Source organism: Adiantum capillus-veneris, chromosome 24, assembly GCF_014529385.1.
Source record: "Adiantum capillus-veneris isolate H3 chromosome 24, ASM1452938v2, whole genome shotgun sequence".
NCBI lineage: Eukaryota > Viridiplantae > Streptophyta > Polypodiopsida > Polypodiales > Pteridaceae > Adiantum > Adiantum capillus-veneris.
Window position 1 is genome coordinate 59264669 of NC_140954.1, and position 19631 is coordinate 59284299.

Consider the following 19631-nt stretch of genomic DNA (forward strand, 5'->3'; position numbering starts at 1 on the left):
TGACAGGGGACAAGATCCCATATATGCCAATATTATATATTCCTTCATAAGTTCAGAATAGTCTGAACTCATGAAATATAAGAGAGGACAAGAGACTCACAAAACTACAAAAAGCAAGGGATACAAGAAAACAAAACAAAACAACCAAAAAATTTCACTTTATTTGTTACTAAACAAAACTAGATTATTTACTTAACAAAACTAGATTTTTTTTTTTTTTAAAGCCATTATTTACTTCAAAAAGTTTCTAGAAAAGGCATACGCAAATAAGTTGATGCAGCTTGGCTAAAACTTGAAACAAGTACTCGATTTTAAGCTACAAAGGATAAGACACCTCAAAGACTTAATCCTAGAAATCACACTCCACACAAAGGAACAAAATCTTAAGTCCTGATGTAAGCTAAAAACTAGAAATGAATACTACTACAAACCTGCAAAGAAAAGGCTGAAAATAACCAAATAAGTACAAAGATCTCGATCGTGTTAATCCAAAAAGAGTGTCGTCGCTACTATCACCATTGCAGCATCCGAAGAGTCTTGACTCCGATTGTGCGCACTCGCTTCTGCTGTGCCTCTTCGCTCCCCATCGCTACTCCGCCCCCCCCCCCCCCTCCCTCAGCGCTTCCCGTCGCTGCTGGCCTCCCAGCTGGCTGCACCCGCCTGCCCTCAACCCTCGCTGCCCCCCCTCACGCTGCCCTTGTCCGCCCGCCTTCAGCCCCTACTGCCGCCCCCACCCTCAGCCCCAGTTGCCGCCGCCCGCCCGCCCTCAGCCCCACCTTTTGTGCACTACATACCCGCTTGAAACAGCCCGCCATAAAAAAGAAAAAGAAAAATCCCCCCCCCCCCCCCCCCCCCCCCCCGTTCGTTCGCCCGCTGGGGTCCTTCCCTTGGTTACTCCTTGCAGTTCGGCACTTCCGGCAGTGCTTCAATTCCTTGGAGCAGTGTTGACACGCCCAATTGCAGCGCCATCCTGTCGTCCCTTTCTTACGCCACAGCAACAGACACAGATGGAGGCTCCAGCTTCGCCACAGAGGGACTCGCCAGAAGCCCCCTCGCTCGACCCCGCTGAGCCCACCATTCGACTTGCTCTCTCGCCTACAGAGCAAGAGAGCCTTGCCGCAGAGGTAGAGCGATTGCAGGCGACCTCGGTCATCTGCAAGATTCTCGGCACCCGACCTAGCAGAGGAGAGCTGCGAGACCTTCTCCAGGCCCGCCTTCTCGCAGACGTGGGAAAGATTTTGGATGTCCATATTCTCGGACGGGGTTACTATCAGATCGAGTTTGAGTCCTCCGAGATGGAGTCCAAGGTCATAGCTATGAGTCCACTGGCAATCCGAGCATCACGCGCCCACTTTCGACAGTGGCGACATGGTTTTGACCCAACTTCGGATGTTCTAGTAGAGGAGGCAGACATCCCCATCTCAGTCTGCTTTCCGGGTTTACGAAGGGAGTACCTACCACTTCTTTCCACGATTGGCTCCGCCATCGGGATTGTCCTAGAGACACCTCGTACAGCAGCATCAGTAGCTGCCAAGGCGGCTGGCATCCCCTCAGTTCCAGTTTTGGTCAGAGATAGCCACACGCTCCCGAAGGTCATCCTTCTGCCTCGGGTGAGTGGGGGTTGGTTTAGACAGAGTGTGGAGTACTCGGGCCTCCCGAACCAGTGCTTCATTTGCCGACAGATGGGCCACCTTGCGAAGGCCTGTCCACAGAGGAGGCCACGACGTGCACCTCAGCCTCAGCCCCAGCCTGCCAAGGATAGGCCGCAGCCTCAGTCAGCGGCACAGCGCACAGATTCAGAGCCACCCCCCGAACTTGGGGCTCCAGCGGAGGAGGGGTGGCAGCAGGCCCGTGGCAATCGACGCCAGGGGCCTCAGCGACAGCCTAGTACTCAGAGTGGCCCTCAGGTGCCTACTCAGCATCAGTGGGTTCCCAAGGGGAACCGCTTTGGTCCTCTTGAGCAGGAGGAGTCCCCTACGCCAGCCTCCACCTCTGCTTCACCCTCGACAGCCGCTCCCCCTTCAGAGTTCCCCTCCTCCTCATCATCCTCCCCCCTGCCCTCTGCTCCCCTCGCCTCTCCACCTCGCTTCTTTACCTCTGTCGCCCCATCCCGCTCCTCTTCTCCGCCGCTCCCCCCAGCTCCTTCTCCCCCCCCTCCTGCTCCAGTTCCACATTCGACTCAGGAGACTGGTCCCTCGCCAGCGGCTAGGAGATCTCTTGGCAGCGCCTTTGCCACGAGTCGCCTAGCGAGAGAGGGTCAGCCCTTCTTGCGGCCCCCTCTGCAGATTCAGACATCTTCCCTTACAGCTATCCCTCGTGGTCTAACGAGCATTGACCTCCGACGCCGCTGGGACTTCTTCGACTACGGGTTCACTCGTTTTCTCGGCGATTCCCCACCAAACCACGAGGCAGCCTGCTTCAGGGTCCATGCTTTGTTCCTCGCCGCTAGGGGGATAAAGGCCTTGGACTCAGCACTTGGTTTCTCCTTCCCCCTCTGTGGTAGGGCCGAGACAGAGTGGTCCCTCAACTCAGTTGTGGGATGGTTACATACACAGGTTCTCGAGTTCTCTCATCACATGGGAGAACTTGGAGTTACAGATTTGCTACAGACTTTGTGGCCACTGGCCAAGTTTGCGGTGACACCCCCAGACTCAGCAGGATGTAGGCACATTGTGGTGTACTTCTTTGCTGATACGCAGTGTTTGCCTTGCTATGTATGCATTCATGAGGACTCCTGGACAGAGGAGGTTGCTTTACGCAGGGCTCGCTCAGCTTGGGGTTGGGCTAGGCACTCACTGCAGTCTCGCCTATCTAGAGGACGCTCAGATGCGGATTACTCCCCATCCAAGCCAGCCTCGAAGATAGCCTGTCTTGCTGCTACGGCAGCATCTGTTCTCTCTTGCTCCCCATGAGGATCGTCTCGTGGAACGTGCAGGGACTAGGTGGGCCCCAGTTTCAGCGACAGCAGGGCCGATTGCGTCAGGAGCTTCAGCGTTGCCTTGTGGGAGGAGAGATTGATCTCCTTATGCTTCAGGAACACCATCTGTGTGAGAGCCGCACTCGGCGATGTGTCAAATTTTGCGTGGACGATATGATACCTTTTGGTCAGCAGCTTTTGGACCTGGAGGCATCCAGGGTGGGGTATGTATGACTATTGCGGATTCATTGCAACAGGGCATTGTGGGCAGAGGGATTATTGTGCCAGGCAGGGCTCAGTGCATTACTATGCAGGTTCAAGGTGGCATTGTGGGCTTCCTGAACATCTATGCGCCCAATGTGGCGAGTGCTCGTGCAGAGTTTTGGTCACAGATTGTTGAGTCTTTGCCGCAGGCTGACCATTGGTGTGTAGGAGGGGACTTCAACATGTTGGAGGACCCTTCTGACAGGATAGGAGGCAGCCATGCTACTGTGCATGGAGTCGAGTTAGCAGCTTGGGAGAGGTTGTGTATGACTTTGAGGGTCTCGGATACATGGCAGCACTCTGGCTTTGTGAGGCCTCCAGCTAGTCTTGCCTTCTCTAGATCGGACCGCAGAGTGGGAGGAGTGAATCTATCGAGGATAGATCGCTTCTACACTAGTGACCATGGCAGGGACATCCTTCTCGGACCATGCACCAGTGATCCTCACAGTGGCAGACACGCAGAGGAGTGGGAGCACGATGCTTCACATCCCAGAGCCGGTCTTGTTGGACTCAGCACGCAAAGAGAGGGTAGAGGCTCTCTTGACAGAGGGCATGGACAAGCAGGTTCTACTTGCAGACAGAGTGGCCTTAGGCCTAGCTCAACTTAGCCACTTTTTTCTCCAGGAGTCTCTGGCTCGTCGGGCGTCAGCGAGAGAGGAGGAGCAGCGTCTCAGACGAGGCATTGCTTCATTATAGAGGATGCAGGAGCAGCATCCAGACAGTCCATGGTTGGAGGAGCAGTTACAGTAGGCTCGACAGGAGCTTGCTAACACAGAGAAGAGGCGTCATGAGTTTGCCTTTCACCAACAGGCATCTCAGTGGACTCAGGTGGGTGAGAGAGTGACAGGTGCTTTTTTGAGACAGTGGGACCTCGGCACTCGCATGCCAAGGTCAATCAGTTGAGGAGACCCGATGGGTCAGTTGTTTGTGAGCCCGAGGAGATGCGTGCAGTTGCTACTGACTTTTATCGTGAGTTACTGTCGGCTGAGCCCCAGTCAGAGCGGCAGGATACATGCAAGGAGCAGGTTTGGGCACAGATGCCTTGTCTTGTGACTGAGGAGATGCCCCAGAGGCTAGAGATGCCACTTCAGCTTGAGGAGCTGCACACGGCTCTTAGGGCCCTCCCGCGTGGTAGCTGTCCAGGTGAGGATGGGCTGACTCCCAACTTTTTCTTGGAGTACTGGGACCTGCTTGGCCCAGATCTGTGTAGTGCCTTTCAGTACATTTTGCACACAGGAGTGATGCCTGATAGCATGAGTGAAGGCTTGATTGACCTCATTCCAAAGGGGCTCCTTGGATGAGATTCGACAGTGGCGCCCCATCACCATCCTCAACTCAGCCTACAAAATTCTTGCCAAGGCTCTGAGTTTGAGGATTCAGCCACTTTTGGAGAGCCTTATACATGGGACTCAGACAGGTTTTGTCAAGGAACGCAGTATCCTTGACAACATCTTCACTTTCTGGGAGGCTTCTGCCCTGGCACGGCTCCGCGGGAAGGACCTTGTGATTCTTCTTCTCGATTTTGAGAAGGCATACGACAGAGTTGACTGGGACTTTCTAGAGGGCACTCTACGCAGGATGGGCTTCTCAGATGCTTGGATCAGAGGGGTGTCAGCTTTGTACGGACAGGCTCACAGTCAAGTGCTTTTGGCAGGAGGTAGAGGTGAGCGCTTCATGCTCACACGCTCGGTCAGACAGGGTTGTCCTCTTGCCCCCTTTCTCTTTCTGTCCTTTGCGGATGCGATGAGCAGATTTTTGGTGTCACAGCAGGTTGGTCTGAGGGGCTTAGCACTCCCTATTCAGGGAGATGAGCTACTGGACGCTAAGTTTGTCGATGACTCAGCCTTGTACTTAGAGGGCCAGGAGGCCAATCTGCACAGATGTGAGCAGGCTTTGGAGATCTTCTGTTGTGCATCGGACGCACTGATCAACTGGAGAAAGACAGTGGCTTTCTCGGTTGGCAGTGCTCCTGTGCCAGATTGGATGCTAGGAGAGGGTTTCAGGAGGATTCCCCCAAGGACTGCAGTTTGGTACTTGGGTTGTCAGGTTGGTTTGGACTTATCCCCCGAGCAGCAGATTGCTCCTCTTCTCCTGTCCATCAGGAGAAAGCTGCTACATTAGAGCTCAGCACGACTTTCGCTGACTGGTAGAGTAGTAGTTGCCAACCAAGCGTTGTTGGCGACTATGTGGTACATCACTTCTTGCTAGATCTTTTCGAGTTCTTGTATCAGCCAAGTAGAGAGGCTGATCAGGAACTTCCTTTGGTCAGGACGTGACACTCAGATTGCCCGAGTCAAGGTGGCTTGATCCGTCATCACACTTCCTTGTTCTCAGGGAGGGCTTGGGATCATTGATCCAGCACAGCAGAGCAGATCCCTTCTTGGGAAGTTCGTAGTCAGAGGACTTCTTCCAGGAGAGGAGCCCAGGAAGGAGTTCTTGCTGCAGAGGCTTCGTGCAAGGGTGCCTCAGTCAGGAGGCCCTTGGCAACCTTCGATCAGATGGATCTTTACAGAGATGTGCCGAGTTGGTTTGAGCAGGAGACTGGAGGACCGCTTCGCTGTGAGTTTGCTTCGATCTTGGGAGCTCTTACGGCGTGGCCTAGAGCAGAGACAGCCGACGTGCACAGAGGAGCGCCTACGGCATCCCCTCGTCTGGAACCCCATGGTTAGCACTCAGAGAGGCCACTTCGTTGGTAGTCGGCCTCATGTTTCTTGGGGTCCCATGGCAGCAGGTCCAGCGCGCTCTCTAGGTGACTGGCTAGAGTTCACAGGTTTGTCAGAGGAGGTGCAGGGTTTCCAGCTACAGGGCATGAGAGGGGTGTAGAGCATGTGTCAGGACATCTCAGAGTCAGTTCCAGCTGAGTGGCTCACGCCTCTCGAGCCAGTAGCACCCCGGTGGATCGGAGCCTTCACACGACTGGAGGTTCTCATTTCAATCAGGGCATGCTCAGAGTCTGTCTCAGCCCTGTTCTTCGAGATTCAAGGTGGGGGACGACTACGAGTTGTAGTAGAGGCCCCGCAGGTAGCAGAGTGCTGTTTTCAGAGGATCCGAGTAGTGGGCATTAGTGGGCGGACCTGCGTCATAGACCCTGACCCAGCAGTTCTTGAGACAGGACACTGGAGGCTATGGGCTTGGGAGTGTTGTCCGTTGGCACGAGTACGGTGGGATCCTGGTGAGTGGCTATGGAGGGACCCTTTCTCTTCTGCAGACCACCCAGGAGTCACCTTCTTTCAGTACACTGTTCGACTGGGACGTCATATACTAGCAGCACAGAGAGAGGCCGTCCCCGCTGCAGCACGTCATTAACAGGAGGAGGGTCTCACAGTCGAGTTCTTGGCAGACTTTTGGGAGAGGTTGTGGGACTCCAAACAGCCGAGGCAAGTCACCTTGTTTCAGTGGCTGGTCGCACACAGAGCCACAGCAGTAGGGAGCTGGCTAGTGCATAGTGGTCTCTCGGCCCGATGTGCAGCTTGTGACCATTTGGTGGAGAGTCAGCGTCACTGTCTTTGGGACTGTCCCTCGGCCCAGCAAGTGTGGCTACGAGTTCTTCGGCTGATGCTTGCTCTCTCCACGGCTCGACCGTACACTTGGGGGGCAGCGGCTTGGTCCACCCTCACGGGCCCGGCACTTCAGTTTGAGCTATCTTCCACCAGCAGGATGATAGTGATGCAGGGGGGGCGACCTACACTCCAGCCTGCTACAGAGCTTACACCACAGGAGTGGTGCAAGGAGAGAGAGGAGTGTTGGGAGCTCATCAGTGGCCTGACACTTGGTTCATCTGGCAGGCCCGCTGTTTCCGCATCTTTGAGGCGCGCCTTGTTCCACCAGCAGAGACTGTTCGTGACTTTTGGCTAGAGCTGATCCATACTCTAAGAGGACAGCTTGAGGGACTACAGGGCAGCTCCGACCACATGCGGGAGCGCCGCGAGGCTTTCCTTCGACTCTCGCGCCCTGGGCCTTTCTACACCATAGTCCAGGGGGTGCTCAGATGGCACTACTGTCCACCTGTGTGGCTCTTCCCTCCTCCCATCTCTTGATTTAGCCTCATTGTATACATGCTGTTTTTTCATTGGGAGAGTCTCCCCATCATGCTTGTTGTAGCCCTCTCTTGCAGAGGTGGTTGTAGCCCTATGGGCAGTTTCCATTAACTAATAGAAGTATCTTTTTCTCGGAAAAAAAAAAAAGAAGTACAAAGATCCGAACTTGACAATATGTGAGCTCAACATCGCTCCGTGTCCAAACGGGAAGAATAAGATTATCACCTTTATCATGCATAGCTTAGACAACAGCTTTGACATCCCTATTCACGTTGTCTGTGCCCAAGAGTAGGTGCAGGTTTGTACAGAGGTCATTCATGCTTTGAACGTACTCTATCAAACCAACGAGCTGAGTTTCTATCACCCTCCAGAGGTAATGGGTATACTCAGCCATGCTAAAGGCTAGCATTTGTCAAGCTAGAGTAAAAGTACTAGAAGCGCTAGAGATCAAAACATCAAAATAGTGAGATACTAAGGCAAATAATAAGTGGGCTTTTAAGCTCCCTACTTTTATTGAAATTACTACTAATTATCTTGAACATTCCAAAGGAAGAAACATTGAAAAAAATAATAATACGACGCAAAAATGAACAAACGTTTTTCATGATTCTTTTGAATGAGTATCCTTTCTCAACGAGTAAAGAAATAAGATGGCACCACTGAACAACAAAAGCAGATTTACTAGAACAAAGACGAGAAAATCTAAATAGTTGAGAGCAAATGACATCGTACTTAGCTAAGAGAGAAATGTTCGAAGAAATGTAAGCCATACAGATGATATTTAGATTGGCATATTCCGGTTCAAGGCGTTTATCATAGATATCTAATTATTCCAATCCCAAGGAAGTTTGAAAAATCTTTAGGTCTAAATTCCTCCACTTGCAAAACTCGAATTCAAGTACATAAAATCTTGAAAAGAAGGAACATCAGGAACAAAAAGATCATCCACAAAGTGTCTTACATTACACTGCTACTTATCCACTCTTCACTTGTACATCATTACTTTTTGCCCTTTGAGTACGATGATTGATCATAATTTCACCGCGTCAACGTGCACGGTGTGCGTGCCGCATCCTTACCACACATCATATTCTAGTATTATGGCTGCAAAACCCACTTTTTCTTTTTCTTTGCAATCTTCTGCTCGTAATATTGTCTAGCATACGCTTTTTTAACACGCGTCCCTTGGCCCACCGTCCCCCGTCCCCTATTTTGCCACATCCCCGTCCTCGGGACCCGTCACATCCCGGAGACCCGTCCTCGTCCCATGTGACTATGCAAGGGGGACCCACTCGCTGTCCACCTCAAAAGCCAAGGTAAGGTACCAAGATGCAAATCTCTCTGACCAAACCAACTTCCCTAATGCCTCTTCGAACTGACTCTCAAACTGCTTGATATCCATAAAGTAATTGGCCTCAACCATTGTATGCTCCTGTAAGATACCATAGACAGCCTCCCTCGTCCAAAAGGAGTCACCATGTAAAACCTGTACTCTAGATCTTATCATGGGGGCCCTCTTTGGGGCGAGGAAAATGTGACGTGTTCCTGATAACTGCAGGAAGAGTATGTCGACACATAGTGGCCCACTCCTCAAAGAAACCTATGGGGATCTCCATGGACCAACTGCAACAAACTCAAGTGGCAAGATCTCAGAGAGAGGGACATCTACTTGAGATGCAAAGCCTGCTGAATAGTCAAAATCCTCAGCAAATTGTGAGGACTCTCTTTTGCTCCCCCTGAACAAAGCCTACTGTGAGAGGTACTTGTGACTACATCTCCAAGAGATCCAAAGCCTACTGAACAAGTTTATCTTGGGGCAACTTAGGCTGCTCCTAAACTCCCATCGATTGTTGATCTTCCTCTATCCTTTTGTCCACCCGCTCTGGTATCTTCTCTCGATTCTTGTCCGATAATCTCTCCTTTGGAGGTCTGCCTGTGGATTGCTTGGAGTCTGCCCACCTTCCCCTACAAGGGTGAGAGAATGGAGAGTTCAAGCCTCCTCTCTCCTTGGAGTTGTTAAATGAGTAAGACTCTCACCCCCCACCCTCTTCCCCAAAAAAGAAAATCAAAAGAACCCTTCCTCTTATTACCTCATCTTGCCAACCCAAGCCCACCACGTGGAATAAAACAGTAGGTCCCAAGGCCCCTGGGGTTACGGCCACTCATCAGCATGGAAACAATGAACTTTTATAGCTAAGCTATGACTTACTCTTGTCTCACAAGACCTTAAGAAGGTCATTTGGAAAATATTGACAGAAGAGATACATATTGTACACGAGATCACCTAAAACACCTGCAAAAATGGAGACAGCCTTTCATAGAAAACTGTCTCAAAACTAGCAATGAGATCCTGCCACCAAACGTTTTTTGGCTCACAAAAGAACAAGAGTCACTACTAGAGAATACACACCTGTCATAGAAAACTAAGTACATGGCGATTGTAAAATGACAACAGCCTTTTTTTTAGAAAACCTACTTTCCACTAGCAATACAATCCTGCCACCAGTGGCGGGAGTTTTTTGGCTCCCTTTTTTTGCTTTGAAATCAGAACGATTCTCAGAAGAGTAAAAACAAGAATCAATACTAAAATATATGCACCTTCAATACAAAACCGTGAGTACATAAGGTTACTCACATGCAAAGTCTCTAATAAAAAACAAATAGAATTACAGCATGCAATTCAAATCTAAAAGCCAATACCAGAATCTCTGGTTTGCAAAGCATTTGAAGAAGCAGCAAGGCATCAAGCTTTAGAGATTCCAGAGTGTTCAGTTCACGTGATAAAAGTTCTGCAAGAACTTCAATCTGCAACAACATAGTTTTTGGATGGATGAACAAAAGTGACCCTCGCAAGCTCTTACGAAAGAATGAGATAAGAAAGTCCTAGAACATACAAATATTCATCATCAAAGAAAGCAACTTTGCAACGGTAATGGAGCATTGTCTCACAGTAGATAAGATGCTGGATGCCAGTTCGCCAATCTCTTCCTCAGAAACATTCACTCTCATTAACATTTGTACTAGCTTTAAGCTTGCAAGAAAGCAATCTGAGCCTGCACCCAAAAGAATTATCCTCATGGTTTCTGTGAATGAGCTTAGCTAGCATGCATAACCAAAAACTAAACAGATGTGCAAGTAAGCTATTATCATTTCCACGTAGCTTTCGAACTTGTATGTTGAATATAAACATCTACATGAGGTGGGGCGGGGGGCGGGGGGGGGGGGGGGGTTGTTTTTGTTAAAAAAGCGGGCGCACACACACTTTTTTTTTTTAATTTACAAGTGGGAAACCTCAAAGTGAGGAAAACTGTCACAAAATGATGATGTGGCGGACAGCAGAGACCCTAAAATTCCTGCAAACCCTAATTTCTGCCAAAAACCCTAATTTCCAGAAATCGCGGAGTCTTTTTTTTTTTTTTTTTTAGATTAATGATGAGCAACACGAATCTTGCTTTTTCTCCATGCCATGAGAAAGAGAGAGAACTTGCCTTTTTTTTTTTTTTAAAGACTCTCTAAGAGAGAGAACTGATGCTTTTTATTTTAAAAGTTTTTGGGGCTCTGCTTTTGGGCATCCCTTGTACCTTTAAATACATGGTGAGGGCTTCACTTCTCAGAGAATCTGGACGCAGAGTCTGAGAGTGAATCCCGACCCACTCTCTTGTACGTTGAACTGATTAATATAAAAAGAAATACCGAAAGGAGCGCCAGTCTTAGGGGCCAATATCTCTAGCCACGGACTTCGCCGGGCCAGTGCAAATCTATTGTGATCTGTGAATTGTTTTGAAGTGGTTATTTGGTGCTGTCGCGGTTGATTCTTGACTTGGAGTGTCCAAGTCTGTTACAGTGGTATCAGAGCACGGCCGATTTCTCTTCTACGGGAAATCAGATCCCCAATTCTTTTTCCGCGGCACATATGGCTTCACGCAAGGATCAGTCGACTCCCTCTGCATCTGAAGATGCGGGCTGGGATCACAACGAAGATTCAGACAGAGAGTATGGCCCACCTAGGCCTACTCAGGCAGAGCAAAGAGAGATGAAGCGTCATCAATTGATTGGCGATGCAACAAAGATGATGCTCAGTTTTGCGAAGGATCCGAAATTGGAAAAATATATGAGCGAGACTTCTTTTCGGGAAGTGCATGCACAGTGGCACAAAACCACTACACCATGTCACCAGCGTGTGACTACTATCTATCCTTTTTGTTGATTTCTTTCTTATTATCTATTTACTTTCACTTTTTGGAAACACCCCTCGGGAAATCTAACTGCCCTGCATTGCATAGCTAGTGTGGAACTGTCCAGAGGGAGTCCAGGCCTGAGGGCAAGAGAGCACTAAGGTTGGACAAGGACTATGGTTAGCCAAGTGGGGTCATTGACTAGCCAAAGTGGAATCCTTTGCTACAGAGGCTACATTTCAGTTTTGGATGTGGCCGCAGTGTACAAAGAGGGTCGGATGACCTAGAAAGATACAATGGCAGCATCTCCTAAAATTTAGGGAACTGCTATTTTGGGACCTGAAAATGTCTTCGCGTCATTACGTGCAGTTTGACATGGGGATCATTTTGTTACTCTGTGGCCAAGTCAACAGAGGCTGCAGGTGAGATATTTTTAGACCCGAGGGTCTAAAGCGGGAAAATGCACAAATGAGTGACACTTGGCACTTTGAGGCCAGTTTACTACTTATAGAGAAGGCAAAAACGTGATTTATAGTTGGGAGGCTCATTTTGCAAGTCTCTGTCACAGGTTAAGAGCTATGGAGTGCTTGCTTTCCCTCTTATGCACAGTGCGGTGCCAGGAGTGATGCCCTGCACGCTACGCACTGCCCTCTCTCTCCCCTTTGGCAGTATGTTATGCCCCTCTAGTGGGCTCTTCATTTGACCAATGTACAGTTGTGTGGGTTCATGCGCGATTGCCGAGGCAAGAGCCTCTTGCACAGGTACTGGATTAGCTAGCGGCTAATCCCCCCGCAGGTACAAGTGAATTCGGAGAGGTTTCACGCCAGAAATCTCGTCCGATTCAAAGGGCAAGTAGCCCTACAGGTGCGGGAGCTCGAGGACTTGCTAGGGATGCGACCGGCACGCGAAACGGAGCCCGAAACAGTGAATTACAGCCTGCTGTGTATTTTTGCAGGTTTAGGGTTTTGGCCCTAAACGGACCCTAATACCCCCAGGAGGTTCGGGGACGCAAGGGGACCGCTGTACAGGCGATCTGGCGCATTTTCAGGGGCTGAAAACAGAGAATTCAGCGTGCTGCAGATTCTCGCCAGGTTTTGCAAAGTGCCCGTATGCGTCGGGAAAGTCAGTCAATGCGTGGGAATACTGACCGTGAAGGGTTCTAGTACAGTTATGCTGCCGAAATCGGGCTGGAACAGTGGAAATTCAGCCGAGTTTGTGCGGGGCAGCTTGTAGGAACCACAGCGTTTATTCCCTCTTTTGAACAATAAAGAAATACCGAAAGGGGCGCCTAAGTTAGGGGCCAATCTGGTGTCCGTCTACTCATACAGGTGCAATCTAGCAGCCTGTATCCCTCTCCCCTTTGTTGTGTCTTGAAAGTACAGGTAAAATAGACGACTAATAATGGGTGAAAGCTAAATCAAGGTTTAAAGTAAAGTCTACCGCCCTTTTTGGATTGAACAGGCCGGTTACATGGTTCCATCGACGGGATTAAATCACTTTTTCCCATAGAAGTGAGCCTTGGTCAGTTTTGGGCTTGAAGACACAGGGGATCATAGACCAGACACAGGGAATTGTAATTATGGCTGACAGACCAGATGATGTGACTGAAGAGGTTTCCTCTTCACAGGGTCAACAGACACATGAAGTGGGTGAGTCCTCAAGACCACCACAGACTGATGATGATATATTCAGGACCCAGTTGGCTACTGCTGTGGCTATGTTCACACAAGTAATGCAGAATCCGAGGTTTTTAGCCTTTCTGCAACCTCCGGTTCCGTCTCAGCAAGTTGGGTCACTGGATCATATTCAAAAGCCTGTTAAGGCTCGAACACAGGTGATTCATACCGCACAGTCAATGGAAACACCTGTACACTTGACGGAGAACATGCAGTCTCCACAACGTATGCCTAAGGTGCAAGAACAGGTGGCTGAGATGCCAGTCTTTCAAGCTGTACCAATTCAGCCCGCCACCTTTCAACCGCCTATAGCTGGTTCTAATGGGCAGGGAAGCAACTTACAGGCTATGCAACAGGTCTTCCCACCACCTTCAGTACACCCTGGCTATTTTGGAGGTGGATCCGTATTCCAGAGCATGGCTGGTCATGCACCTGGAAATCAGTTTTATACGCCAGGAACAGTGTTTGCGGGTGCTCAAACGATGATGCCTAACCCCATGTACAGTGTCATGGGTATGCAACCAGGGTTTCAAAGCACTCAGGGACAATTTGGGATGCCACAAGCAAATTTTGGTATGGCTGGAATTACAAATCAGCAGCCAAATATGGCGTTTCCAAGTCAAGTTAATAGCGGCCAAGGAACACAGATGAACCCTAATAGTGTTCCCATGTTTCAGTCACTTCCATATGACAATTTAACGCCGCTGGAGAGGCCAACTCCGTACAAAGAAGGTGGCAAAGGAGTGTCATTCACGACCTTTACAGGGTTTGATGACAGGAAGAAGGCTCTTTCATTCCTCCAGCAGTTTGATAAGGCCTATGCAGGGGGAAACTTTACAGAGGCTTCAAAGGTCCGCAAGGCAGCCACTTTCTTGACAGGGAATGCGGGACAATGGTGGACAACTTTATTGCTTAAAGGGCAAGCTCCGTCCACATGGATTTACTTCAAGCAGATTTTTGCAGCAGCATGGTTATCTGATGACTTTGAAGCAGATGTCATGACAGAATGGCACCAGCTTAATGCTGCCACTTGCAGAAATCTGGATGATTACAATCGGAAGTTTTGGAAAGCTCTACTTCCAGTAACTTCCTATAGGTTTGTGCCATTGACAGAACAGATTGAAAAATACTGTTGTGGCCTACCTAAAGGATTGAGAAAGTACTGCACGAAGACAAAAGTCACTACTTTGACGCAGCTCATCGAGGTAGCAAACACTGGCAATGGTTTGCTCAAGGGAGAAGATTGTGAATTTAACACTGGCGTCAAGGCAGGATCAGGCAAGAAAAATTCAGCCAAGAAGCACGTTCCCAATGAGGCTCCAAAAGGGACTCAGGAGTCGGCCAACACAGGGAAAGACAAAGCTACGGCTGAATCAGAAAAAGGACCAGCAAAGAAATGGAAAAGACGTTTTCCTCGCAAGTCAGAAGAGCAAAAGAAGGTCCTAAGGACAGAGAACAAATGCTTTATATGTGAGCAGCCTGGCCACATTGCTTACAACTGTCCTACAAAGAAAAGGCCAGCTGATTCTGAAGACAAGGAGGACAGGAAAGGAAAGAAGCCCATGGCTGGTCTAGTGCCAGATATGGTGGGCGACAAGCCAAATTCAGATGCAAGTGAGCTTTGCAGAGCATGGGGAAAGGTTAGGGATCAAACAGTGCTTATCTTCTTTGATCCAGGTGCTAAAGCCAACTTTATTTCCCCAGAATTGGCTTCAAAGTTGGGAATCAGACCTGAAGAGATGGGGTATACAGCAGAGGCAGGTTTGGCATGTCCTGGCCATACAGAGGCTGTGACACCCATCATTGGAAAGTTGCGTCTACATATCCAGTCCTATGTAGATGCTGAAGAATTCTACATCATGCCACTGGACGGATGTGATGTGTTGTTAGGTATTCCTTGGTTATTTCGTGTACAGGGAATCATGGATGCCTACAACAAAAAGATCACTGTACAGAGCAGGGGAAAGACTCACATTCTGGATGTAAAGCTTAAAGGGGAGTCTATTCCTACTGTATCAGCTTCTGCTATTACTTCTGTAATGAAAAAGCATCTTTCTGCGTACTTGGTTTTTGCACGTGAAGTGTCAGATTGTGATGAATCAAATTTATCTGTGCTAGATAAAGAAAGGTCAATGTTTTTACAACAGTATAGTGACTGTTTTTCCGATTCATTACCGTCTCAATTACCGCCAGAGAGACCCGAGGACCATGCGATAGATTTGGTGCCAGGCAGTAGCCCACCAAATAAGCCTCCGTACAGGGTTAGTGCGGCTCAGCAGAAAGAGATAATGGGCCAAGTACAGGAGCTGTTAGAAAAGGGGCTGATTCAGCCCAGTTCATCTCCATTCTGTTCTCCAGTGTTGTTGGTGCAGAAAAAGGATGGCTCATGGCGTATGTGCATCGACTACCGTGCACTAAACAAGAATACCATCAAGAATAGGTTTCCTATACCTAGAATTGATGATATTATGGACAAATTAGAAGGAGCAGCTATGTTTAGCAGGATAGATCTAAAGAGTGGGTATCATCAGATCCGCATTAGATCAGAGGATGTGCACAAGACTGCTTTTAGAACAACGTTTGGCCTTTACGAATTTTTAGTGATGCCCTTTGGTCTCACAAATGCTCCTGCTACGTTTAATAGGATGATGGACAGAATTTTCCGTCCACACCAGCAGTTTGTTGGTACGTTCTTTGATGACATGATAGTCTATTCAAAGAATGGAGAGGAGCATAGGCATCACTTGGCCATTGTGTTCAAAGAGCTACGCAGTCATAGGTTGCTCATCAATGCAAAGAAAAGTGAGTTTTTTCTGGAAGAGATTCACTTTCTGGGACACATTGTCTCAAAGGATGGTGTCAGAATGGATCCTGCAAAAGTCGAAGCGATCAAGTCATGGCCAAATTTGAAGACGGTGCATGATGTCCGAAGCTTTTTGGGACTATGCTCCTATTACAGAAGGTTTATCCGAAATTTCGCTGAGATTGCTTCACCTTTACATGCTCTTCAAAAGAAGGCAGTCACCTTTAGATGGACACAAAAAGAGATTTCAGCTTTTAATCTCTTAAAGGAAAAGATGACTTCAGATCCAGTCATTGTGTTGCCAGATCTTAGGAAGTCATTTGTGGTCCAGTGTGATGCCTGCGGTAGTAGCATTGGTGCAGTGGTAATGCAAGATGGCAGGGTAGTAGCCTATGAGAGCAGAATTTTGCAAGGGCCAGAGATGACCATGCAGGTCTATGAGAAAGAATTACTGGCTGTGATTCATGCGCTCTTAAGTTGGAAACACTACCTGCTAGGTGCAGACTTTGTTGTCCAAACGGACCATCAGACCTTGCGATACTTCTTGACACAGACAAAGTTATCTGAGAAGCATATGCGATGGGCAAATATCTTGTCCATGTTCCATTTTCAGATTGTGCATGTGGAAGGCAAGAAGAACGTTGTGGCTGATGCCTTGTCAAGGAAGCCACAAATTTCAGCTGTGTCGATTCCTTATCATCATGAACTTGATGATATGAGAGAACAGTATGCAAATGATGAAGATTTTGCAAGGGTCTTCGAGCAACTGATGGATGGACAACGTCATGAACACTATCTTCTTAAAGACGGGTTCATGATGATGCATGGCAGATTGTGTGTCACAAAGCCATTGCGACGCAAAGTTATGGAAGAGAGTCATGTCCCACCGTATGCAGGGCATCGTGGTATCGATGCTACAGTTAAAGCGGTAGAGACATTCTTCTATTGGCCTACATTGAGAAGGGATGTGGATGCCTTTGTGCGAGAATGCCTAATATGCCAAAAGGTCAAGTTTGACAGGCAAAAGGCACCAGGGTTATTGCAACCACTACCTATTCCAGATAAACCATGGGAAAGTATTGCTATGGATTTTATCTTTGATCTTCCGAGAACGCAGACAGGAAATGATGGTATTTGGACCATTATTTGCAGATTTAGCAAACAGGCTCATTTTATTCCTGTCAGGAAGAAGATAAAGCCAGATCAGATGGCACGCTTGTTTATGAGCAATATTTTCAAGTATCATGGCATGCCACAGTCGATTATTAGCGACCGTGATCCACGCATGACTAGTTTGTTCTGGAGAGGCTTGTTTGAGAATATGGGTACCACGCTCAAATTCTCTTCGTCATTTCATCCTCAAACAGATGGGCAGTCAGAAGAGGCAAATTCTACTGTCCTAGATCTGCTGAAGTGCTATGTGTCAGAGCATAAAGGAAAGTGGGAGCAGTATTTGCCATTGGTGGAGTATGCATACAATAATACAGTGCATTCATCAACTAGCAAGGCACCTTTTGAGATAGTTGAAGGTGGCAAGAAAGTTCCTCCCATACTGCATACAAAGGACAAGATATTTGAAGCAGATAAGTATGTTCAGGACATGGATGAAATGTACAAGAAGGTCAAAGTGGCCTTAGAAAGGACTCAGGCAAAGCAAAAGAAAGCAGCTGATCGTCACCGTCGTGAAGTGGTATATTCACTTGGTGATTGGGTGCTTTTACGCTTTGAAAAGGCAAGGTTAAAGAAGATGAAGGGCAAGGAAAGACTGTTTCCAAAGCTCAACATGCGTTACTATGGGCCTTTTCAAGTATGCGACATAATCAGTGATGTTGCATATAGGCTGAAATTGCCTGACAGTTGGAAGATTCACAATGCGTTTCATGTGAGTCTTCTCAGACCCTATGTGGGTGATGTGCCAGAAGATATGTCAGCTGAAGATCAGCCGGAAGTCGAGGAACTTGACGAGATCTTGGTCCCTGAACAGATTTTGGCACACAAAGAAAGGAAAGTGAAAGGCAAGGTTGCTAGGCGTTACTTGGTAAAGTTCAGAAACTATCCACCAATGGATGCTAAGTGGATGGAAGAAGGTGAACTTGCAGAGTCACCAACTGTGTTATCACTTTACCTGGAAGCCTTCGATTTGCAACCTACCTTGACCCCTTGAGTTTCAAAGCTAAATGGATTGTCAGTGTGACAATGGCTTCTGAAACAAATGATGTACAAGGTATTTAAAGTGAGCTCAAATCAAATACCTGTTACATGAATGTTAGAGCTGTACAGATTGTCAGTTTCGCAATTGCTCTTATGGAATGTCCAAAAGTTTGATTAGTGCTATAGAAGTGAGTATTTCTTGTCAGTTTGTCAAGAATACAGTGATTGCTTCTATTGAAGAGTACATGTGTAACTGCATTCTTAAACTGTCGGTTTGGGTATGCTCCAAAGTGTTACGGGATCCAACGTGTACTATAAGACAGTGGCAAAATGTGCAGCTACCATTTTGTCATTGGAAAGTTAGTGACTCAAAGCAATGGCAGAGTCCGAAGCTACCACTATGTCATTGGGACAGGGTTCACACGCAGGCAATACATGAGTCGACGAGGTGTTGAATACACCAGGGTTGACAATGAGCATGTATGTGTCGTATATGTGTTGACAGGTGTTGAATACATCAGTGTTGACAGTAAGCATGTACGATATAGATGCAAACGAGGACGTTTGAGATTTCAAGAGGGGGGTATGTCACCAGCGTGTGACTACTATCTATCCTTTTTGTTGATTTCTTTCTTATTATCTATTTACTTTCACTTTTTGGAAACACCCCTCGGGAAATCTAACTGCCCTGCATTGCATAGCTAGTGTGGAACTGTCCAGAGGGAGTCCAGGCCTGAGGGCAAGAGAGCACTAAGGTTGGACAAGGACTATGGTTAGCCAAGTGGGGTCATTGACTAGCCAAAGTGGAATCCTTTGCTACAGAGGCTACATTTCAGTTTTGGATGTGGCCGCAGTGTACAAAGAGGGTCGGATGACCTAGAAAGATACAATGGCAGCATCTCCTAAAATTTAGGGAACTGCTATTTTGGGACCTGAAAATGTCTTCGCGTCATTACGTGCAGTTTGACATGGGGATCATTTTGTTACTCTGTGGCCAAGTCAACAGAGGCTGCAGGTGAGATATTTTTAGACCCGAGGGTCTAAAGCGGGAAAATGCACAAATGAGTGACACTTGGCACTTTGAGGCCAGTTTACTACTTATAGAGAAGGCAAAAACGTGATTTATAGTTGGGAGGCTCATTTTGCAAGTCTCTGTCACAGGTTAAGAGCTATGGAGTGCTTGCTTTCCCTCTTATGCACAGTGCGGTGCCAGGAGTGATGCCCTGCACGCTACGCACTGCCCTCTCTCTCCCCTTTGGCAGTATGTTATGCCCCTCTAGTGGGCTCTTCATTTGACCAATGTACAGTTGTGTGGGTTCATGCGCGATTGCCGAGGCAAGAGCCTCTTGCACAGGTACTGGATTAGCTAGCGGCTAATCCCCCCGCAGGTACAAGTGAATTCGGAGAGGTTTCACGCCAGAAATCTCGTCCGATTCAAAGGGCAAGTAGCCCTACAGGTGCGGGAGCTCGAGGACTTGCTAGGGATGCGACCGGCACGCGAAACGGAGCCCGAAACAGTGAATTACAGCCTGCTGTGTATTTTTGCAGGTTTAGGGTTTTGGCCCTAAACGGACCCTAATACCCCCAGGAGGTTCGGGGACGCAAGGG

General features: G+C 48.2%; 1 protein-coding gene across 6 annotated transcripts in view; it reads right to left on the reverse strand.

Moving 5' to 3' along the window:
• Window positions 1–19631, reverse strand: part of LOC147426438 (neurochondrin family protein) — a 171347-nt gene that overhangs the window by 41043 nt on the left and 110673 nt on the right. For all 6 annotated transcript variants that reach the window (XR_015186259.1, XR_015186261.1, XR_015186260.1 and 3 more), the window contains exons 5-6: window positions 10168–10271; window positions 9919–10023 (exon numbers count right to left, since the gene is read on the reverse strand). Coding sequence is in view for 3 of the 6 variants with exons in the window: in XM_086498927.1 (XP_086355053.1) it covers window positions 9919–10023; window positions 10168–10271 (209 nt within the window). In the remaining 3 variants the exon portion in view is untranslated. The remainder of the gene's footprint in view (window positions 1–9918; window positions 10024–10167; window positions 10272–19631) is intronic.